This window comes from Nyctereutes procyonoides, unplaced genomic scaffold (assembly GCF_905146905.1).
Source record: "Nyctereutes procyonoides isolate TBG_1078 unplaced genomic scaffold, NYPRO_anot_genome, whole genome shotgun sequence".
In the NCBI taxonomy this organism is placed as follows: Eukaryota; Metazoa; Chordata; class Mammalia; order Carnivora; family Canidae; genus Nyctereutes; species Nyctereutes procyonoides.
The window spans coordinates 8158766-8184510 of NW_026575037.1; the positions used below are offsets into that span (position 1 = coordinate 8158766).

Here is a 25745-nt window from a genome sequence, read left to right on the forward strand (position 1 = left end):
GGCTGAGTTGGTTAAATGCCCAACCATTGATTTCAGCTCACGTCATGATCTCAGAGTCCTGGGATCAAGTCCAAGGTCCAGTCTGGAGTGTGGAACCTCTGTAGGATTTTCTCTCTCCTTCTCTTTCTGCCCATCCTCCTGCCCTGCTCACATGTGCATGTGCTCTTTTGCTCTCTCATTAAAAAATTAAATAAAATAAAATTGCTGATGTGACTCAAGCCACTGAAATTAATATGGAAACATGAAGGATAAGGTTAGTGACCCAAATCTTCCCTATAATATTATTACTTCAAGGTCCATTCAGAAATTAAGGAATGCACATCTATTGGGTGCAATTGTGTTTCTCCTTGTGCAAGGCACTGCGGACAAAAAGGGAGGGGGCAGTCAAAAAGTACCTCAGTATATTGGGGAAAAACAACTAGACACATGGAATTGATGGTGATTAAGTGCAAAACTACGTGGCATTAAAAACAAAAGTTCTACAGAAACCAGCACAAAGAGACCAACCAATATCCAGAAAGAAGGCGATTTAGTTTATGGCCGTACTACCCTCAACACACCTAATCACATCTGATCTCAGAAGGTAAGCAGGGTTGGGCCTCATTAGTACCTGGATGGGAGAGAGAAGATGGTTTATAAAAGGAAATTCACATCACAGGTAGGATTTAGATAAGAAACATTAAAGTCAAAACAAGTCTATGATGTAGGTCACAGAATCAGAATGGGAATAATGTAGAATCCACTGAAAGTATAATGGACATAGAGTCTGACAGAGGAAGCATTCAGTGGCCTACCAGAAAATCAGTTCTGGAGCATGAAGATGAGACAGAAGTAGTATCTAGCCATCCTTTTGAGAAATTCAATACCAAGAAAATTCAAAACTCATACACAGACACTAAAAATTATCTCCCTGAGTACTGCTCTGACGCGTAAAATTTAGCAGCATCAGTAATGTTTTTTTTTTTGCATCAGTAATGTTTAATGGCAATAAGTAATAAATCAGTAATGTTTTATGGCAATAAGTAATAAATAAATAAGTAGAGAAACTTTCAATTTGTAATTAGATGTGAGTTCAAATATTTAGTTACTAATGTTAAAGAAACAAGAATAAAGGAAAGGATGTATGAATATCTGATTCCCTTAAATAGTATCCATATATTGAAAGGACACATTTTTTTTCACCATAAATTGTATTATGAGGATAAAGACTGAAGATAAAGTGTTAGAAGTATTATGGAAGAGTCAGTTTGAGCAGGGCTGAGGTTTGTAAATTTTATTCTGGGGTAATTAAGAAACAACACAAAGGTTCTAATGCATGGAGATTTAAAACAATATTTAGGGAAAATTCATCCGGTTATACTATGGATTAAAGTAAGAGAACAGGGGATCCCTGGGTGGCTCAGTGGTTTGGCGCCTGCCTTTGTGCCAAGGCACAATCCTGGAGTCCCAGGATCGAGTCCTGCGAAGGGGTCCCTGCTTCTCCCTCTGCCTGTGTCTCTGCCTCTCTCTCTCTCTCTCTCTCTCTCTCTCTCTTTCATGAATAAATAAATAAAATCTTTAAAGTAAGAGAACAAGGGACGCCTGGGTGCCTTAGTGGTTAAGCGCCTGCCTTCGGCCTAGGGCATGATCCTGGAGTCCCAGGATTGAGTCCCACATCAGGTTCCCTGCATGGAGTCTGCTTTTCTCTCTGCCTATGTTTCTGCCTCTCTCTTTCTGTGTCTCTCATGAATAAATAAGTAAAATCTTAAAAAAAAAAAAAAGTGAGAGAACAAAAGAAGGAAGCCCATTAAAAGAGGATTTCAATAGTTTAGGCATGTGACATGCAAGATGGGTAAGGGTATCATCAATAGATACAAGGAAGAGAATGTTTGGAGACACAGTGAAAAACTGAACTGACCATGCATAGGGAAAATGGGAGGCACACAGACCTAAACATATAATTACATCTAGGATAATTCCATCTGAACTCTAAATTTCACATTAGCTCATTCACACTGATCCCAAACAGCATTCTCAAATATTCAATGATTCTAGCCATAGAAAACATGTCCCAATATGTCCATACATGAAAATGGCATTGTAAATTCAATTTTAAAAACTGATGCACTGTGTTTGTGTGGTCTGGGGGAAGGAGCACAAATAGTGAAAGAAAGAAAAAGGGCATGATTCCTTAAAATAGATCCCAAGTACCTTGACTCCTGGTCTAGTGCTTTCACTACCCCAGAAAGCAATTAGATTAACAGAATCAGGCAAGAAAGGATTTTTATCTCAGTAACTTTCAGTGTTTAAAAGAAATTAGGTTAGAATGTTTTAGAAGCTTTACTTAGCCTCCCCCAAAAGGATATGTGTCCAAAAGTTACCTAGTGGAACAACCAATTGCCAATTGTTTTTGTTTAAAAGGTATTGAATTAAATTTTGAAAAAAGAAAAAAAAAGTATTTCAGGGCTGTCAATTGATCCCTGTGATGGAAGATTCTCAAGCTTCTAAATGTTCCTAGTGATAATTTCATGTAATGAGGAATTAAGATCCTGATCAGAAGATACTCCATGAAGTAGTTTTTAGTATTAAGTTTCTTTTTTAAACTATAGTTCTCACAATAAAATCTAAGTAAATATCCTTGTTTGGGGGATAGTTAAAAAGCCCAATCACTTAATTGATTCATATATTTGAAAACAGAACAGATTTACAACGGATCCTCAATACTTTTTTTTCATTGTGGATAATATGTTGGATGATCTAACATCAAGCAACGCTACATGAGAAATTGGGAAATAATTAGTCTTTATCAAACCTAGTTTCTATTGAGTTGTGCAGACTGTAAAACATATTTTACAGGATCTCTGATCTTCTAGATATCTGTGTTTAATGAAGAAAAAGCTAACTTCAAAAAGTTATGTAATAACTATCACTGAGCCTTCTGAGAATTATAATTAGTAGCCATGTTCTATTCCAAAAGATGTGTACCTAGTGATTTAGCCCAATCAGTGTATTCAAAACATACTGACATTGTTTGAAAAGGCATTACTTCCAAGAGTAACAGAATTTCACTAAGAATGATTTACAATAGACAGATGTGCTCGCTCATTTAACTTCTCTTTAATTTTCAGTGAGTGGAATTGTTAATGGAATACATTTTAACATTTTTTAAGTTTTTCCATGCCTACTAGAAAGCTCTCATAAAAATGGCCAGGGATTCCTTCCAAAGAGCAAAGGATGAAAACTAAAAGCCAACCAATCAACCAAACAAAAACAGAGATCAACTGCCTGGAGAAAGAGGCAAAGGCCACTGAAATCCCAAAGATTTGGAATCAAATGCATATTTCCAAATGATATCTCATCAATGGAAATATGAAGAAACGGCTACAACTTTTCCAAAGCAGAATTATTCCTGAATGGCAATAATTCCAATGAATTATGATAGTGGTTAATCTACATGGCAGCTACAATAAGTTTCCTAAGACTTCTGCTCTTGATATTTCTGCTTTTCTTTTTTCTTTGGAAAAGACTAGAGTTGTGTTATCCAATATGGTAGCCACTAGCCACATGTCTATTTATTTTTATTTTTACTTGATTTCTTTTTTGAGAGGGAGGGGTGAGGGGCAGCGACAGAGGTAGAGAGAGAATCTTAATCACCCAGTGTGACTCATGACCTAAGCCAAAATCAAGAGTCAGACATTTAACCAACGGAGCCATCCAGGTGTACCTCCACATTTCTATTTAAATTAAAATTTAAATTATCTAAAACTAGATCAAATTTCAAAAACAAGTTCCTTTAGGAGCATTAGTCATATTTCAAGTGCTCCAGTGCCACACACACACGGAACAGCACAGGTATACAACACTTTTATCATTGTAGAAAGTTCTATAAGACAGTGCTGGCCAAGACAGAAGGTCTGTTGAATCTGAGAGGTCATTTATTCATTGATTTATCAGTAGGTGGTACATTGGCAATAAAACACATAGGCATGGACTAAATCTTGACACTTATATGCTGGATTTGTAAAAAACATCCCACATTTAAACACCAATATGGCTAGGAAATTCAATTAATAAAAGGACAGTAATTTCAGATAGACAGTGATAAATAGAGGTTAAATTCTATTTTTGAAAGATTTTACTTATTTATTCATGAGAGGCACAGAGAGAGAAAAGAGGCAGAGACATAGGCAGAGGGAGAAGCAGGCTCCCTGCTGGAACCTGACATGGGACTCGATCCTGGGTCTCCAGGATCACACCCTGGGCTGAGGGCAGCACTAAACCGCTAAGCCACTCGGACGGCCTGGTTAAATTCTATTTTAATGAAAAATACTGATGGCAAATATGCATGAAGATTTCATAAAAATCTACAATTTTTATTTTCCCAATATAAGATATAAGGACAGGGCAGCCCCAGTGGCGCAGCGGTTTAGCACCGCCTTCAGCATGGGATGTGATCCTGGAGTCCCGGGATCGAGTCCCACATCGGGTTTCCTGCATGGAGCCTGCTTCTCTCTCCGCCTGTGTCTCTGCCTCTCTCTTTGCTCTCTCTGAATGAATGAATAAATAAATCTTTAAAAAAAATAAGATATAAGGACATGTATATGTAGCAAATGTTTGTTGCTTTATCCATTTTGAAGTAATTCCCAGTATAAAATTATTTCTACATTAATATGGTTTCCATACAATACTGTATTTTTTCTTCCCTTAACAATAACAAAAATTCATGAATTCAGGAACTTCTTTGGGTTATTTGCCAAAACTAAGTAAGACAATAAACAAGCTTGAAAGAAGGAAAGAATTTTGTCTTTTTCTTTCTTATTTAGAAAATCTTCAATTACATAATGACTAGATTGACTTTTGCATTACCTTTTCTTTACTTGGCTCTCTTTATCACAATTTTCCAAAATCACAGAATTTCCAAATAATAGAGGAAGGCCATGCTTCTTCAACTTGGGAAAAAGGGGGAGGTTGCCAAATCATAATTAGCATTATTCATGGCATATTAGAAAAATGCTATTGTTGGGACACCTGGGTGGCTCAGCAGTTAAGTGTCTGCCTTCGGCTCAGGGCATGATCCTGAAGTCCCAGAATCGAGTCCCACATCGGGCTCCCTGCATGGAGCCTGCTTCTCCCACTGCCTGTGTCTCTGCCTCTCTCTCTCTCTCTGTCTGTGTCTCTCATGAACAAATAAATAAAATCTTACAAAAAAAAAAAAGAAAGAAAAATGCTATTAAAGCTTTACATACATATACATATATCTTTTGATCCAGACACAACTATGGCAAGGATTATCTTTTGACGATCAAAAGTTGGTTATGTACATCCAGTCAATGTGGTATTATTTAGGGGTAAAAAGAAATGTGCTATCAGGGCTCCCGGGTGGCTCAGTTGGTTAAGTGTCTTCCTTTAGCTTAGGTCAGGTCATGATTCCAGAGTCCTGGGATCAAGCCCCACATCTGGCTCCTGCTCAGTGGGAAGTCAGCTTCTCCCTCTGCCCCTCCCCCTGCTTGTGTGTGTGCTCACTCTCTCTCAAGTACCTAAAGTCTTTTTTTAAAAAAGAAATAAACTAGTAAGTTATGAAAGAGACATGGAGGAACCTTAAATGCATCTTGCTAAGTGAAAGAAGTCAATCTAGTTACGATTCCAATTATTAGACATTTTGGAAATGGCACAACTATGGAGACAATAAAAAGATAAGTGGTTTTCTAGGGGTTGGGAGGATGCAAGGTAGAGACGAATAGAGAGAGTGCAGAGGCTTTTTGGGGTAGCACAAATAAAGACTCTGTATGGTGCTACAATGACGGGTACACACCATTATACATTAGTCAGGAACCACAAAATGTACAACACTAAGAGTAATCCTAATGTAAACTATGGGTTTTGGGTGATTATGATGTGTGTCAATGCAAGTTCATCAATTGTAACAGATGTACACTCTGGTGTGGGTATGCTGATAATGCAGAAGCAGCGCATATGCAGGGACAGGGAGTCTATGAGCAATCTCTGTAACCTCCTCTCAACTTTGCTGTGAACCTAAAACTACTCTTTAAAAAGTCTTTTTTTTTTTTAATGGGGTTATGGTACTCAAAAACGGGATAATTTCATAAAATATGCAACACTCACAGAATCAAAAGCACATAAAAGTAGATCTACATAGCACCTCCTGAAGGAAAGAATTATCTGGCAGCTAATTTATGTTGCTAGACAAACTCATTTGCTACTTTAGCTATCTTATCAGGAAAAGCAACCCACAATGCAATTGAAAGAAACTTATCCTTCAAAGTCCAATTTGAGGTTCAGAACCTCCCATCCATCCAGCTGTCACTTCCTGACTCCCATTTTTTCCTTCCCTGACTTCATCATAACCAAAACTCCTCTGACACTTCTTATTCCAATTTATCAGACCATGCTTTAACCTTCTCTTCTTTCCTTATCCAGCCCAAACCTTGCAGAGTATCTCTGCAACCACTCCCCCCTCCCCACCCCCCGCCCCCGAAGAGGTTTCCCTTTTCTTTCTTCTTCTCCTCTTTTTTTTCTTTTTTTTCTTTCTGAGCATCACAACATCACAAACCTGAATGATTCTTCTACTATTATATGAAAAGGATTCTGAAGATAGCAGGAAAAAGAAAATCACACCATCTTGGGGACAGATGTCCCTATTCAGCTGGACCCTCTACTCCGAACAAGTCCACACTACTGTGTCCGCATTCTTCTGTGGCTTCACACATATAATTTTCTCCACCTAGGAAGGCTTTCCTGATCCCTACCTGGGAAATGCTGACTTATATATTCTACCAGACAGACACCACAGGCACCATGTCCTGTGTGAAGCCCTTCTCAACATCTACTCATCACTGAGACAGAATTAAAGCTGCTGAGTATAGCACCCTTGTGAAGTTCTTATCACTCTGCATAAATATTTATTCATTTAATTTACTTATTTCTTTTCTGATATTATAAGCTTATTGAGGGGAAGGATGCCATTTTATCTTCACTTATATCCTCAGCGAGGAGCACAATATCTGACAATTAAAGTTTTGGCAATACATAAACAAATGAATAAAAGTTTAAACAAATGAACAAATAAGATACCAGCCCTGGCTCTTGGCAGACCTGTGTTTTTAGTCAAGGCACTTCATGTGTTTCAGTATTTGTTTAATTACTATGGGGAAAAGTATACCTGTGACTTAGTACTATATAAATGGTGCTGTAGGATATAGAGTAAGTGAAGAGTCCATCATTATAATGATTATCCCTTAGTTTTACACTCTCAACCACATGCTCCTAACCTATATCTTTCTGCAATGAAGCAATTAAGTACTAAGAGTTAATTCAACTTTGATTCATAATAGTCAAATACCACATCCCTTTCCTCCCACCTAAAAAGAGCAAGTTACTATGTTTTCCCTATATTACAAAATCTAATCTGTAGAAACCTAACTTATTTTAATTGGATAATTAACTTATAAAATAATAACTCTAACATTATTAAATGTTCAGGGGAAATTTACATCAAATAATTTTTTAGTATTTGTTATTACGTATTTTTTAGGGTTGGCCAAAGTTGCCCTGCCTAAACACTCTACTTCTCATTCAGACTTCCCACAAATAGGCATTCATGCGATACTACATGCTAAAGGCACTAAAGACACAAAACTGAAGAAAACTGGGTCTTGCCTTTACGGAGTTAAGGTTTAGTCATCTCACATTTTCTCTGTGTGCTTATTTGGAAGGATATTTATAGTTCTCTCTCCTCTAGACTACTCCTTATCAGCTCTGTACCAGAACTTCGGTCAAAGGATTTACCTGGTCTACCCTATAAAGCACCAGAGAAGGAATGATTAAGGGAGGGGTAGGGAATTAAAATCAAGCAGTGATTTTTTTTTTTTAAGATTTTATTTATTTATTTGTTAGAAACAGAGAGAGAGAGAGAGAGAGAGAAGCAGAGACACAGGCAGAGAGAGAAGCAGGCTCCATGTAGGGAGCCTGGCGTGGGACTCGATCCTGGGCCTCCAGGATCATACCCTGGGCTGAAGGCGGCACTAAACCACTAAGCCATTGGGGCTGCCCCAAGCAGTGATTTCTCTAAATCATCATTACACACAATGCTCAGATTTCCCGAGATTCTTGACCCATGACACAGAAACCTGCAAACATTTGTAACTTCCTATTAAAAAAAAAAAAAAATCAGTACTCTCACTTTTCTATACATACCCAAGAACCCTTTTTTAATTTTATTTTACTATACTTGTAGCTGAGGCCTGCTGATAGCATGCATCAACATTTCTGCATATGATGCAGAACAATGGAAACACACAGCTCAGATCTGGGCTGTGTCACTTGCTGGCTGTGTAACGTACGGCAAGCCAGTAAGTCAAGGAAGATCTATACATTTTATTGAGTAGAACTGGATTGTGTTATAACAGAAGCTTGCCCCTAACCATGGAGTCATTAGAATATATTCATCAGATAAAGTAAGTAAACATTAAACTTTTCCTAACTTTACAGTCACCATTGGAATAACTAGGAAAGCAAACACTTCAATGGAAAACTGCACATTCCTTGTATATCACTTCAGTGAATACTTGATGCAAAATTTCATTAGATTATTTGTCTTCAAATCTAAAGCCCTCCAACTCACTCCTTATTAGATCCATAGTACAGAAATCAACAAAAACCAGTATTTTAACAAAGCATTTTATTCATTTGTGCTGATTCATACTGGGACTGTATATCAAACAACCAAGGCAATGAATACAATTAACTTTTTTTTAAAGTCTTATTTACTATTTATTTTTTTTTAAATTCAATTTGCCAACATATAGTATAACACCCAGTACTCATCCCATCAAGTAACTTTTGAAGCAAGTAATGATTTAGCAGTTTTCGTTTTAAGTATATAGTTTCATCTCATCTAAATGAAATCCACAAGGATGCCACTAATATGTAAAATAGACGTATACATGTCTCAGATCAACTTTCAAAAACTAAAAGCTTAACTAGTGAGACCCTGATTTATCAAAATGTCTAGGAAAAGAGATAAGCTAATTAAAAGCAGTTTTCATTATTCCAACATGGATATGGACTTCTATAAATCACAATTTATTTCTGTGAAAAGTTTGCAAAGGGAAAGACTGAAGAGATTGTCATGGCTCTTTTGCTGGGCTATTCAGTATAGGAAACCTAATTTAATTATTAACTGAAGTCCTGCATTTATTCTTTTTGCTTGACCTCACTTTGCTTCAGAAAGGATTTTTTAACTTAATTTAACTTTTTTTGAGAGAGAGAGGGAGAAAGAGAGAGCACACATGAGAGGGAGACATCTTAAGCAGGCTCTACACCCAGCACAGAGCCTGGAGCCCAACGTAGGGCCTGATCTCATGATTCTGAGATTATGACCTGAGCCAAAATCAAGAATCAGATGCTTAAATGACTCAGCCACCCAGGTGCTCCTGCTTCAGAAATAATTTTTAATACAGTTTCTTCTATAATATAATCCTATAAATTCCAGACCCTTGAACTTCCAAATATGAATTTTTTTAAAGATTTTATTTATTTATTCATGAAATACACACAAAGAGAGGCAAAGACACAGGCAGAGGGAGAAGCAAGCTCCTCCCAGGGAGCCCGATGTGGGACTTGATCCCGGAACTTTGGGACCAAGCCCTGAGCCAAAGACTGATAATCAACAGCTGAGCCACCCAGGCATTCCTAAATATGAACTTTCATACTGATAAAAGTACTAAGTTGACACTGAGAGTCATTACTTCTTTTTTTTTGGGGGGGGGGCATTATTTCTTAATTTAATTATTATTTATTTTTACACTCATTAACTTTTTTAATTACATCTTAATTATTTTTTTAAGATTTTATTCATTTATTCACAAGAGACACAGAAAGAGAGGCAGAGACATAGACAGAGGGAGAAGCAGGCTCCCTGTGGGAAGCCGGATGTGGGGCTCGATCCCAGGACCCGGAGATCACGCCCTGAGCCCAAGGCAGACGCTCAACCACTCAGCCACCAGGTATCCCTAGATCTTAATTATCTTAAATATAAAAATGATAAAGCAAATTTATGGGATATTTAGCAAGGAAAGAAAATACATTACCCATACATAATTCAATCCTCCAATAAAAGGTGGGCACTCTCAAAAATTTTAAATCCTATGTCACAAATTATAATACATTCCTATTAAGTACTTTTTTTTTTAAAGTACAGAAAAACATAAGAAAGAAGGCCATTCATAGTTCTATTGCCTCCAAACAAGCAGTGGTCAATCTCATATTGACATTTTTGCTTCTATCAATCTAATTGGTTTTTTTCCCCCTTCCTGGCTTAATTGTGAGTGGATCCAATTTGTTTATATGTTTGACTAGCCAGACTTTTGTGTATTGTAAACCCGGCTTGAGGGAATCCCCTTTCGGGAGAATTTCCTGGGTTTAATTATACCATTACCTCTACAGTGAGGAATTCTCATGATGAAAGAAGTATATCAACGCATTAACATTCTCTCATGCTCATTATGTGACTGATTCAAACAGCCATAGCTTCTAGGATCTGTGTTGGTTCTCAAGGATCTTCTGGTAAATTGATGAGTTTAATGTCATGAAAGGAGATGAGAATGATGGAAAAGCACTACTAGGACACTTGCTTCTGCTACTGCTATACTCAAAATGTCATGATCCTGCCACACTTGAAGTCTTTTAAGTGCCCATGATCTAAACAAGAGTTAAAGTTCCACTGGCAGCGTTGGAGTGGCTGATTCTAGGACGGGGAAAGGAATTATCTGATTTCATCTGCCTTTCTACTTCCCACTAAGATAATAAAGAATTTCTTCCCAAATTAGAGGACACGTTCAGATCCTAAGAACCAAAACATGACAAATACTTATTGCAATTATGTTCTAGCCTTTCACATATCTGAGAAGTCTGATGCCAGTCTGATTTTATCCCCCAGTTTACAATATATTGGTGTAGTCCGAACATATACTTGTGGATTTTCCTTATGTCAATAATTGGACATTTCAGCCAAGATGGGTCTAGATGAAATTCTCTCTTCATTGACCTGACTTGATTTGCTCACCCAGGACAATTTTTGTTTTCCTCCCTAGCATAATTTTCCTCAAATATATCTTTTTCTATTTATTTAGGTTCCCTTGTCTTTGTTATATACCATATGCCATATACCTATAAATCCTGAAGTTCCAAGTTCCAGTCTCTGATTTTTATTTCTGCCTTAAAAAAAACAAACATATTATTCACTCTTAGTTCTTTTCTTAAACATTCTGCAAGAACTTCTCAAATTTAAGCACCACATCCCTGATTTTATTTTTATGTAATATAAATTCTGCTTTTTAGTGCCTCTAATTCAGATTTGCATTATATTATTGCATTTTAACATCAAATCCTTTCTTTTTTAAGATTTATTTATTTATTCATGACAGAGAGAGAGAGAGAGAGGCAGAGACACAGGCAGAGGGAGAAGCAGGCTCCATACAGGGAGCCTGAATGTGGGACTTGATCTCTGGTCTCCAGGATCTCCACCCCGGGCTGAAGGCAGCGCTAAACCACTGGGCCACCAGGATTGCCCATCAAATCCTTTCTTATTCCATCATACTTCTTGTTTTCCTGCCACCTCAGCCTCCTTAATCAATATATACTCCTGCTCAAAGGAAGATAGGTCTTTTAGTTTTGTTTGTTTTTTGTTTTTGTTTTTTTGTTTTTGTTTTGAAGATAGGTCTTTTAGAAAGACACTGGTGGCACTAAACATTTTCCCCTCAGTCTTTAGAATAAACTGCTTTCAGAAGCATCCATTTCTTCTAAGCCATGCCCCCCTTGTTTTGTTCCCCAGTATCTTTTTCTCAGGCATAATGCTTTTTTCCCTGTTTTGTTTGATAATTTTCTGTTTATTCAGCCTCAAATTAGGTGACATCAAATCCAGACCCAGTGTCTGTCAACAAGGTATTTGGATACACCTAGCTTGATTATTTGGCTACTTCTCTTCCAGTGGAACTGCCTTTGCAGCTCTGCAGCTAAGACAGTCTGATATGCACAGCTCCCTGCACAATTCTCATCTACGATGCTCTTCAGGCAGAGATTGGGATGCTCCCCTCTGCTACCATCTGTCTCTAAAATCCTTAGTTGACACCCCCATCGATGTTTCTCTTGTTTCCAAATATTTTCACTTGGAGACAAACATATGTCCAGGTTACAATTCCCTACATGGGCCTCGCTTGCCTGTCTACTTCTTGTCCCACGTTCTCCTGACTCGATGGTTATTGCTATTAATATGTGTGAGGAGACAGCATATGGCTTCCTAAAGAGTAATACTCTCTTTTTGGAGCAAACTATGAAACAGAAGGAAAAAGATACATCCTGCCAGCTTTCATGTGAACATACAAAAGATGGGCCACTGATTGAGATTTTCATTCCACAGACCTTAAAATAGAAATATTACATATGCATATTTATATTATATATACATATATATAAATAAAAATCTTTATATATAATAGCTATAAAATTCCTCCCAAATGTTTTGCTACTGTCAATTGCCACTGGGTTTTGGTTTTATCATTCTGAGGTCCTTACTGATATTTTACTCTTAATGAGAAGAGGTTGCAGCAGCTACAGATATGCTATTTTAACCAGAAAATTCTTACTAATTATATATTTCAAAACTACTACCCAAATTTTGTAAACTATGGATGTCTAACTTCTAAAATTATTCCAGATAGCAGTAGTTTCCAAACAGAAATATGGAAGTAAAGAAATGTAAACGAGGCTATGAATTAGGCTATTAAGTCCCATATGAGCAAGAAAATCATTCTTAAAGTAGTGTATTCAGTGGAAGTAACTATTTTGTTTTTTAAATTTTCTGGAACTGTTTTCTATTTCTGCTTTTAAAAACAGTTTACTGCATATAAATGAAATTAAGTTATAATTTTAGATCCAATGTCATTAGTTGACAAGCATCTTTTATTCTCATAAATTATAACCCTAGATATAACACTTTATTTCGTCAAATATCCATAGCTTTGCAATAGTACATTCAACCATAAACTAATGCTAGAGCTATTAGCTAGAGCTCTCATTTTTTATTAAACAAGTGTCATCAACACTATATAGTATTGTTGGATTTTTAATAGCAATTTGTCCTTTTTCATAGCAATTCACCTCTCAAACTCAAGGCCAACTAGACAGCCATAAAATAACTCAATACCACTAGATATTATACATACTAGCCAGTAATCAGGTAATGTCATATGTCTTTTGTATTTATGTTTTGTATATCATAAAATATCTTACCTCAGCACTTATTTAAATCATTGGATAATAATGACTCTATTTTTCCAGAAAGAAAAGAGTCAAGGGCTTCTTTTAAAGATATACTTTTCTAGATCACAGGGTTCATTCTGTAGAATAGATTCAAATGCTATTTCAGAAAATGTTATCCATGAAACTGAGAGTTCTTTTATTAATGCAGATTCTTAGGCCCTAACACCAGGCCTAGGAAATCAGAATCTCTAGATATGTGGTTAGAAATCCGTTTTAAAAAAATAAATTCCTTAGATAATTCTTTATCCATGAAAGTTTGAGAATCACGCTGTAATTGAATTCTAATTGAATACTAATGCATTGAAAAGTTAACCTGGGGAAAATAGGAAAGCTCCGATTTTATTTTACAATCTCATTCTAAGAAACTTCAAGAACCAAGATCAAATTTCAGAAGTCCATTAGCATTTTATTCTATCTGAAACAATCAGTTTAGTAAAAACAGTCTCAAAATTCTGGTAACTCAAGTTACCACTTGAACAGACTCAAATTATCTAGACAGTTTACCATGTGGAAATGCAGTGAGCCATTTACAAAAGCAATGTTTCCCTAGAGAAGTCACCAGATCAACTAACAAAAGACACACATTCGGATTGCAGGACATATCTCAACTACCAGTGAGAAAACTAGAATCAGATGTCAACCATTTTGTTAATTCTCATGGTAGTTTCACTTTTCTGCCATTAATGTTCTCAGTGCTAGCCCTGAGATGCAATGGTCATTCTGTTAGATAACCTTGTTAAAAAATCATCTGAGAGTGTTACTTCAGGCATGTTATAAAGTTGTTTCTAATACTATAACCAAATAGCCAGACACAATCCTGATGCAATCAGTCTCCCACATCAAGGACTTGAAATGAAATATTCTGTTGATGTAGCAACTGAATCTTTTAGTTTAAGAGCATAGAACTGCCAACAGTAATTTGTTCATTACATTAAGGCTCTCTGCCCATATATAGACATTTAGCCAAATACAATTCTACTCCAAGAGATACTTTGGAATAGTTTCTAATCTTCATTTGATTGTCCTGAAGAATATATATATTTGTAGCTAGTAAACCACATGGTTAACACACTGTTTTAAACTACCTAGACATTTAGTCTATAAAGACATAATTAAAGACTAGCTTATGTTAGTTTATTATCAGTAAGCACTTGTGTGAATAAGATAAATGAGATAAAAACAACCTTGCTAAAATTTAATAAAATTTCACCAAGATGAGAAACATCTTAAACCTTAATTTAAAAAATAAAATTGGGAGATCCCTGGGCGGTTCAGCTGTTCTCAGCACCTGCCTTTGGCCCAGGGCATGATCCTGGAGGCCTGGGATCGACTCCCGTGTCAGGCTCCCGGCATGGAGCCTGCTTCTCCCTCTGCCTGTGTCTCTGCCTCTCTCTTTCTCTCTCTATCATCAATAAATAAAATCTAAAAAATAAATAAAATAAAATAAAATAAAATAAAATAAAATAATTAAATTAAATAAATTAAATAAAATAAATAAAATAAAAATAATAAAATAATAAAATAAAATAAATAAAATAAAATAAATAAAATAAAATAAAATAAAATAAAATAAAATAAAATAAAATAAAATAAAATAAAATAAAATAAAATAAAATAAAATAAAATAAAATTGGGGGGTGCCTGGGTGGCTCAGTGAGTTAAGCAGCCCATTCTTGATATTGGCTCAGGTCATGATCTCAAGGTTGTGAAATCGAGCCTGGAGTCGCACTCCACACTCAGAGAGGAGTCTGCTTGAGATTCTCTCTCCCTTTGCCCCTCCCCCTGCCTGTCCACATTCTGTCTCTAAAATAGATAAATAAACAAATGTAAATTAATTCAATTGGAAATAATATAATACTCAAATTGGAAAGGATTTTTTTAAACCAATGATTTTCTTAAACCAATTACTAACCACTTAGATTTTTTTTTAAAACCATATGATAGACTGGAGAAATTAAAACTATTAAATCATCCAGAGAGTTTCTATTTACAGTTGTTTAAAATAAAAGTCTCTTAAAAGGACTAGTGTTTATCTTAAAAAGTCATCTATTTGTCAGTGATGTTTTAGTTTCCAGTTTAGTCAGCTTTAGTCTTACAATCCATAAGGCCTCCATCATTCAAAACACTGTTGTGGGTAGACAGTGTCATTCTCAGAGGGCCAACTTAAGGGAATAAAGATCAAAGAAAGAAGAGAGGAAGATACCATAACTCCAAAGTTACCACATGCACATACCTTGCACTGTGAGGAAAACTGAAGCAGCTGACGATCCTCCTTCATTGGAAACCACACACTGATACTCCCCAGCATCATTGAACTTCACAGTCCTTAGCTCCAATGAGAAGTTAGCCAAACTCCTCATTCTTGCTGGGTCTGCTAGTCTTGCATCTCTGTCATTCCTCTGCCAGGTTAGGTTGTAATCCACTGCACTGATGACGAGACATGTCAAAATTGCTCTTTCTCCAGGAGGGACTGTAACATTATCAGGCACTTGGATGATGGGAGGGGGCTCTGTGTGAAATGAAAACATTCAAATCAAGAGACCTAACAGCCATTTTGCTCACTTAGAGATGTAGTTTAAAAATTTAATGAGTATGTATTGAAAATCTTGTAGGGAAAATGCAGTACAAGAGAACTTATTAATACATATGTCTATGACCCGAAAAAAGTTATCATCTCATTAAAAGATTCTTAAAAAGTAGTGCATGTTTTAAAGACATATCATCCATCTAATTTTTATCACATCTGCCAAACATGTAGTTTCAAATGCATGTCTTTAATTGAAGATTTGAATATTCTCTAATTTTAAAACATCTTACTGTAAAAGCAAATAATAGCATAGAGTACTTGTAACTTGAAGACACCATGCAAATAATGTGTTTTTAGTTCCTTTAATCCTCAGTGTAAAAAAAAAAAAAGAAATCAGTGCTTCTTTACATACCAAAGTATACCTAAGTTTAAATTTATAAATTATAGATGTGAGAACCAAAAAGGCATGGCAAAAGGTTATGATTAGACTAATTTAGGATTGCAAAATGAGGCAAATTTTTATTTGAGTTTTGAAGAAAATAGCATTTATAGATTTTTTTTTAAATGTAAAGCTTCTTCTTTAGTGTTTTAAAGAAGACAGGACACAAAGTATGGTAGACAACAGTGTACTCAGTATGATAGTATTAGCTTTAAAGAAGAGTCACGATCTCATTAAGGAGTACAACTGCAACCTATGACAAATGTTCCCCCAGAGGCATGAGGAATATTTTGACTTAAGAAGGTCAAATTAAGAGTAGGTGTAGGCCTTTAATAAAATTGTACACATAAAGCCATGCACACAAAAGGTATTGAATAATGCATGCACATTTCCGATGTGGTCAGAAGCTACTTACTAATTAAATATTTTGCCAACATTCTAGAATCACATACTACTCTAGTTAGGTTTGAGAATAAATACAAACACCCCTTTAAAGTACACTCTGCCCAAGTGCTTTATAATGATCTGATGTAGCAAGTCATTATTCAACACTACTACAGCAATAAAAACTGTGGTGAGCTGTGTTAGCTGGAAACCCATGTGCCTTAGTTTAAATATGAAAGAGTATCAGATATTCAAGATCAAATTTTATTCTTTTTTATTTAAAACCTTTGTAAGTGCAAATGAACCATAAGCCTAGAAAAAACCTGGAAGCAATATGCCAAAAGCATACTGTAATCTCTGAGGAATAGAAATGTGTATATTTTTCATATTTTTCTTTATATTTATCCTTGTTTTCCAAACATTTTTGGAAGAGTAGATGCTACTTAAAGTTATTATTTAAAAAACAAATTTATCATTCTGTTATGTTTTTATAACCTGTTAGGAAAATAGCTAGTGAATCAAGAGGACAGAGTACATGACAAAGAAAGTTCTGGAGTCTGGCTAGGATTGACACAGAAAATATGAGATGCCTTGTTAAATTTAATTTCAGATAAACATCAAATAGATATTTTAGTATACATGTCTCATGAAATTATTTCAGACACACGTATATGAAACTCAAATTTAACTAGGCATTCTATGTTCTTATTTGCCTAATCCGACAACTATAGACTGCCTAAGTTTTATCCTTAGGTGTGTGACCTTAGAGAAGTCAATTTATCTATAGAGTTTGTTTCCCTGTCTGAAAAATGAGATGACTAAATTAGGATAGCTTTTTTTTTTTTTTTTTTTTTGGAAGAGAGAGAGAGCAGGAGTCAGGGATGCAGAAAGAGAATCCTAAGTAGGATCCACACCTAGTACAGAGCCCAACGCAGGGTTCGATGTGGGGCTTTACCTCACAACCCTAAGATCATGACCTGAGCTGAAATCAAAACTTGGATGCTTAACTGACTGAGCCTCCCAGGTACCTGATTAAATTAGGTTATCTTAAAGATAATCTGTAGTTCTAATGTTCTATTACTCTATTACTCTAACATGAAAGATGGCAAAGACCACCCAGGACCTGAAAGTGATACTAAATTCATATGTTCATATTCTATAAGACCTTCCTGAAGGCCATATGATGTTTTATGTGGTTTTCTTGTTTTGTTCTTTGGAAACAAACTTCTTCAACTAGGTATTTTTTGAGATTTTTAGGAAACGGGAAATCTCACATTAGGCATGTAGGGAATGCTAGACACATGCCTAGATCCCTATTAAGGACCAAGGCACTCATTTCCCTAGCTGCCTATGCTTGTTGGCTATATACAGCTCATAGCCAAGGATGCTAACATGCTCAGGGTAAGGCCCCCTTTCCAGGGTAGCCCATATCCCATGAAAACAGAATACTTAGTCTGGTCTTGGAAGTTAGTCCTTCCTATGTGAAAAAATGACTGGGGATAGAATAAAAGAATCAGAGATGGAACCTCAAAACTGAGAGGTGAATGAAAAGTATAGGCCTTGTAACATTAGGTAAAGATCACTGGACAGAGAGTTAGGAGGGCAGGAATATTTTCACTACTTGTCTTGTAACCGTAATGGGTCACTTGCCTGCTCTGGGCTTCAGTTTCTTTACCTACAAAATGATTTGGTAGTACAAGATTATTTCCAAGTTGTATCCTGCTCTAAAATAATATACTATAATTACAATTTAAGATTACTTGTCACTGACATGCCTCTGACAAGTTTTCTCTATTCTCAGTATTTTTCTTAAATCCAAAATTATAGTACTCTATGTGTGTGCATTGAGGAAGGGGCAATGCGTTAATAAAGAAATTCAGTAAATTAATGTAACTAAGTAATAGTATTAAACTAAGTCACTAAATATCACTTGAAAAGAATGAGTTTTCCATGTCTCTGCAACTCTATTCATTTGTTTCTATGTATTTATACAATAAAAGAGGTACAATGTTTTTTACACCCATTTTGCATTTAAAACATTCAATAATCAACATTTCACATGAACCAAAAATCTTTAAACATGTCAACTAGAAGAAAATGCTGGAAATTTTGAAGTAACATATTGGCAGAACTTTAGCATTTCTTTAAAATGCTTTTGGGTGCCCTTTGGCTTTGCTAAATAAATTGGTGTCCAGAGTGACACAAGAACATCACTATCCCCTAATGCCTTGTCTTCTAACACTCCTTTCCAAAATAAAAGATCTAACTATCCTGTGAAATTGCACTTGATTTCAGTGTGCTGGTCAGGTAACTGCTGGAATCTCAGCAGAGGTGACAAAAGACTCAGAAGTAGGTGGAAGTTTGAGGCAATAGGGAGCCCAGAAAGAAATGTCTACTCTTCCACGTCCAAAGGGGTGCTTGCTTGTTACTTCTGTGATTGTAAGTCATTGCCATTACCATCAGCGTTTCTGCTCTTTCTTTCCTAATTGACTGAATGGGACACAATTCTTGAAAACTGGCTTGGGCACAGTATAATTTCCTCACGACACCACTGCCTGGTTGGCACAAATTAAACTAGAGGGGCATGTGTACAACACATATATGGAAGTTACTGACCCCAGAGCCAAATTCTTAATAGTCAGTTCACAAATTCTTATTGGCACTTCCCAGTTGTTTATGTAAGATGTCTAAATCCACTCACTCAAACTTATTTCCCTGTCTTTCCCTTAATTAATATTGTTGGAGGAAAAAAAATAACCCAAAACCTCAAGTGCTCAAGTGTTTGTTTTTCCAGGAGCCGAGGAACGTTGACACAATTCCAACACTTTTCATAATTACTGGAGATGAAAAAAATGAATAGTTTATGATGCATGTCAACGAGATCATTTCAAAAGGCAAACTTTATTTTTCTAAGAATAAGAGAACACAAATAAATTCACTCCAAGAAGAACATGCTTACATGCCTCTGCTTTAAAGTTCAGCTTGGATTTATTGATAACAAACATAAATCCTAGACTTCTAAACAGTCCCACAATTCTACAGTTTCTTGTATCCTTAAACTGTCTCAAGAAAATGCACATTGGTACTAAAAGCAGATATAGACATTGTTAAAAAACTCAGCAGCTACATTTAGGTCAGAATAGGGTTACTATTAAACACTCAGAAACATTAGTCCACAAGGCAAGTAGAAAATAATTCAGTTGAAACAAACTTTCCAATAAATTCTAGATTTATGCTGAGTAAGTGGCTTAATCCTGATATTTGGTGACAAATGATAATCTTTTTGTGTCCTAAGAATTCTGGGAGATTGAAGGAAAAAATGATTTTTTTCACTAAGATATATTCTGTCTTAACAAACAATGAAAAAAAAAAAACAAGCAATGAGTTTTGCCTCCCATCTTTCCATAGGAAGCACACTATCTAAAAGCAAAATAATTAGGGGATCCCTCGGTGGCTCAGCGGTTTAGCGCCTGCCTTCGGCCTGGGGTGTGATCCCAGAGTCCCGGAATCAAGTCCCACATCGGGCTCCCTGCATGGAGCCTGCTTCTCCCTCTGCCTATGTCTCTACCTCTCTCTCTCTCATACATAGATGAATAAAATCTTTAAAATAAAATAAAAATAACATAAAAGCAAAATAATTAGCATTTCTTCCACTCTTCTTAACAAATATTGTAACTACTGAGGCCCTGTGTTTCTTGAACATGGATCACTATCATTACTGTTTTCAATTTATTTTTATTTATTTATTTATTTTTTTACTGTCTTCAATTTAATGTCAGAATTCACTCAGAAAAGCACTCTGCTTAATATGGATACAAGACAGGAAAGGGAAAGTTTAACTTCGTTATTCCCAGAATAGAACTCTTTCTTTTCTTAAATTGTATCCCTTCGTTTAAATTTCTTTAAATTTTAATAAAAATGCTATATGGTCATTTCCAAAAATATTTATTGAGCCCCCACAATAATAATGATAATAGTACAACAACAACAGCAATACCTGAGGTCTGTCAAGTGTTTCCATGTGCTAGGCTCTCTCCTATGTGCTTTACATATACTATCTCATTTATCCTCACAGCTTCTCCATGAGACACAGACCATTACTGATACAACCCTCATTCTATAGTTCGGGAAACCAATGCACTGAGTCCTTAAGTGATTAGCCCAAGGAAGGACACACAGCTAATATGTGGCAAAGCCAGGATTAGCAAACGTCCCATTTCCATAAATGCATTAGGATGTAGGCAACTGCAAATTCATGATAATTACCTGACACATCAAAAAATGTCTGTGCCCGTCCAGTCCCTGCACTGCTGACGGCGATGCACTCGTAGGTGTCTTCATCAGACAAAGTGACCTTTTCAATCTCCCAGGTCACACTGGCAGATTCCCTGGGGTAAGAAAATAGAAACCTTTTTAGTTATGACAAAAACAAGGTAAAGCTGAAAGCAGTGATTCCACTATTTTTTAAAGTAATCATTCAAAAGGACATGTAAAAATAAACGGATTAAACTGCAGAATTCTTATAGCTTAAAATGACACACCTTTTAATTAAAATGTTAAGCTCTCTGAGCAAAAGGAATAACAAAGGTAATAAGATATGGAGTTTGTAAATTTCTTTAGGGAAACATTTTCTAGCCATGTCAAAATATAAGATAATGAGTTATTAGAGAAACATTCCTTAAGTCCTCTCTCCTTCCATATTATTTCCAGTTTTGGGTCATGTTCAGTGGGGGTTCTTAAACCAAAGCAATTCAACCAGGTAATTCATAACTTTGAAAAGAGGGAATAGACTTTTTGATTCCAAAAAGATAAGTTCTCTTTAACTTTCTTATGTACAAGCTCGACATAAAGCCATAGAAGTGCATGCACTGAGAAAAGAAAAAAAAAAAACTATCAGTTTTATTATCAAACCTGTCACTTAGATTAAAAAAAATCCATTTGCTATAATACTTATCCATTAATTTAATAAACACTATCCTTTGTCCTTTAACACTATTCAAATTGTTTCTCATCTTCTGGAGGTGTCTTAGTAAGATATTTAATTCCAATAGACATTTAACACCTAATTAATAGGTATTTATAAGATTCTAATAACCTGCAAAACAGGTATTATCTTGTTTTAACATAGAATTGAAAATCATAGCTATTTTCATAATTTTTTCCTCATATTCATCCATGCAATTATAACCTTAAATATTCAAGACATAGATGAGATTTGAAAAGCCCATTGCAGAGTCAAGACACCTTCCACTGGAGTCTGAAAGCAGTCTGAGATATAGTATCATACTAATGACTCCAGATCTCTTGCCATCCAGACAAACCATACCCGTCATTAAAAAACCACGAAGAGTTTACTGAGCTCTTAATGTGTATTTAGCATTAACCTAGACTTTGTAAGAGAAAGTGAAGTCCTATCCTAGGTTCCTGTCATTAGAAAAGTGAGAGAATAAGCAAAGTCATTATTTCATATATTTTAGTAACTGAGCATATTCAGTTGTGTTTGCATTAGGTGTCAGAGGTCCTTATTGTCACATTCAGAAGTAAAAGGATTATGAGTCGACTCTAAGCCCTAGTGATCACCTAAGCTAAATCTTTAGTGCCTAATGGCAGTAAGCTGAGTCCAAGTTTATAACTGTCATTGTCTAGAAGATACTGGTAAGTTCCAGGAAGGCAGGAGTTTGAGATACATACAGTTATTTGTGTTCTCTGCAATCTCTACTTCAGAACCAAGCCTATATTAAAATTCATAAAAAACTTAGGGAAATTTTAGAACAGATAGTAGCAGTTCTTCCACTCCCAAGTCCCTTGTTTTAGAAACAAGTAAGTTGATATTCAGGAAGAAGGATAAAAAATTTGTTCAAAAGCACAAAACCAGCGTCAGATTGCTTGAAGAATATTCTTTACAGTCACACTTGCTCCTCTCTTCTTTATGAAATATTACAAGAAAATAATTCTCTTTCATCATATAGCCTTCTCAGTTAACATTAAAATTATATGGCCACAGTAAGCAGTTTTGAAGGCATGGCCTTTGGAAGAAGGAAGAACATGTCAAATACAAATGTGTCCTGTTGCTAATGCAAACTAATTCTCTCTTACATCCCCCCTAGTGACCATAGTGACTCACATAACAAAGATTAAGTCACATGTCTCAAGTTATTAGGAAATCTAGGGCAGGGACGTGTAAGTGAATCAGGGTTAGAGTATCAATCTATCACCACTCATGCCAAATTCTGTCTTTAGCCTCTCATAACCAACGAGCTTAATATATGTCAGTAAGTCATGTCACATCTCTGGGCCACAGAGCTGGAAAAATGAGAGAAAGAATTCTTGTGGCTTACCTCCCAGGAACTGTGTGGAATTAATGAATTAATGTTTATAAAGAATCTCAAGTGTCTTTGAAACATGTTACTATTTAAACATGAAGCAGAATTATTTGATTTCATCAGGCAGTTATGTAGCTTCAACATTGCATATCCTGGTCAGTTATGTTGCCTGTTATTAAACATGGAGCTAAGGGAATCATCAAAATATGCAAAATATAAAAAAAGTAGCAAGAAATATTACATTTCAATCTTTAAATAGTGGATTTTTTTCTATTGTTATAATGAACATTCCTGCCATAGTTTTTGTTTAGAGTGATCCATAAAGAGATTAATAGGTTAATACTATCAAAAATTTAGCATCTTATGGAAGTTATTTATATTAGTATTGAATTAACAGCATGGAAGTTTTGTAAAATTCTTCCTAGTTTTTTTTTTTTCCAAAATATAGTGTGTTTCATTAAGAAGTTAAAAAAACACATTCTCCAAAAATTGTCCTCCAATTTTCAAGCTCTACTTAATTTTATCATAGATTATTTACTTTTATCTAAAAGCAATCACCCATCTTCACAAGTAGTCAGTGCCATCTTGCCCACTCCCATTGATTGCTATATGCAGTAGTCACACATACTCCTGCTCCACTTGTTGCCCCCAGCACACTCTCCCTCCCTGACTTCCTCTCTTATTCTTCTTCTCTAGCCATCCTGGCTTCTTCCTTCCTGTCTTTCTTTCCCACATGCCAGTCTGCTCCAGCCTTTGTGCATTTGTACTACTGTTCCTGGTATGTATGCAAATGCTTTTCCCAGATATCTGCATGACCATCTCTCACCCTCTTTGCTCAAATGTCCCTTATCCTGAATTTTAAAATTGTAACTTTAAAAGTCCAAACCATATGCACCCCATCTACCAGCATTCCTCATCCCAATTAATCTACTCTACATTTTGCCATAGTGCTTAATTGGATTCACTTATCATAACACTTTAAATTTTATTCAGAGACTTTTTTGCCCCAATGCCAGGAACTCTTAAGCTTTTCTCTTTTGCAAGGACCCTTCCAAGGTTTCGTACCTAACTTTGTATTCATAATTTCGTATTCTTTGTCTTAACAAAAGACCCTCACGTTATATAAAATTCAGATTCTACAAAACCTGCATCAACCCTTGAGTGAATTCTAGCATTTATTAAATTAACGTATTAAAGCATATATCTGTTTTCTGTCTTTCTCAATTACAGTATAAGATCCATGAGGGCATAGACCTGTGTCTGGTTTGTTCACTGCCATAATCCAAGACTATGGAACAAATAAATAAGAATTTCCAATGAAAAAGCACATTAAAGTAAGCATCTATTTGTCTTTAGATGTTTAATGCTGTCTATAATTGCTAATAAAAACATGTACGCACTTTAAATACTGGTCTACTCCAAGTGTAATTCCATTTCTGACAAAGCTCAGGGTAAATGGTAAAAGACTCTCAACAGAGCAGGGAATTTGGCCTGGCTGCAGGTAGTATCCTGGGGTTTTCTTGGGCATTGTAACTTTGGGAGCATCTAGGAAGAAAAGAACATGGGCAATAAGATCACAATGATATTGGGTACTTCCTGTTAATCCATTCAAAAGCTTCCTACTTTAATTATGCCAGTAAACCCTCTGCATTCCAATTAATCTAAATCACTAAAACCCACTTTAATTATCTTTCTTTGTTCAAACCTTATTAATTTCTGGATATCTCCATGGATCCCTTATTGAAGTTTTCATTAAATATGTGATTCCATTTATTTTTAAGGCACATTAATTTTGTGTGTCCCCAAGATAAAAAACACACACACACACTATCAAATTAGTTACAATACTTCATCAATTGTAGAATCCCTTTTTATTTAAAAAATGTAAATATATGAAAAAAACTTATATAACAGAATTGAATGCATAGGGTAACTGCTTTCCCAAAAATAATGGGAAAAGCTGATTTTTAAGAATCCAGTAGATTTTGTAGTATTCAGTTGAGGTGCTAAGACAACTAACTTTGAATACCTTATATGAGGAAATACTGATGTTGATTCTATTCTCACCATTTGACAACAATTAAAGAATAGCTACACAGTTGTTTCTGAATTTCCCAAATTACAACCTTATGTATAAATGATAAATTGTTGTCCCTCCATCCAATACTACAATATTAGAAATAATACAGATTTGTCTATCCACAGTTCTAGCAATGGTTCTAAATTTTGATCAGTTATTATTGCCTTGAGAAATAGAACAAATATAGACAAATTGAAATGCTATCTATCTCATGCCTCCAAATAATCCCTAGTCTGTGGTCTTATCTCTATATAATAATAAATATATGAGTAAGTAGCTTAACAGTTAACTAACTGCCAATTTATCACATAAAGGCAGAATTATCACCAGTTGTTTACAATGAAATACTGTTCTTGAAGTAGGTTTCTACTTCTATTTCTATCCTATATAAAAATTTAGACCATTTGGTCAATTTAGGTAACTTGATCAAACACTACATATGTGTGCCAGGCTTTGTAGAGGGAGAGTAAGAAGACCAGAATTTCCAAGTTCCAGTTCTTGCACTGAGTGAAGCAATCAAAATGTTCAGATCTACAATCAGTGAGACTTAACATGAAATGTTGGATGTGCTTTTTATGATTAAGAAAAATTGTGTTACCTAAATGTAAACGCCCATCAATTTGATAACCCAGTAATAATATGAATATATATATATTATATATATAAGATATATAA

At 35.5% G+C, this 25745-nt stretch overlaps 1 protein-coding gene across 4 annotated transcripts in view; it reads right to left on the bottom strand.

The window, feature by feature from the left end:
• The window catches only part of HMCN1 (hemicentin 1), a 454683-nt gene that overhangs the window by 243987 nt on the left and 184951 nt on the right, over positions 1–25745 (bottom strand). For all 4 annotated transcript variants that reach the window (XM_055319154.1, XM_055319153.1, XM_055319155.1 and 1 more), the window contains exons 9-11: positions 24391–24535; positions 20934–21055; positions 15551–15826 (exon numbers count right to left, since the gene is read on the bottom strand). In XM_055319154.1, the coding sequence (XP_055175129.1) occupies positions 15551–15826; positions 20934–21055; positions 24391–24535 (543 nt within the window). The remainder of the gene's footprint in view (positions 1–15550; positions 15827–20933; positions 21056–24390; positions 24536–25745) is intronic.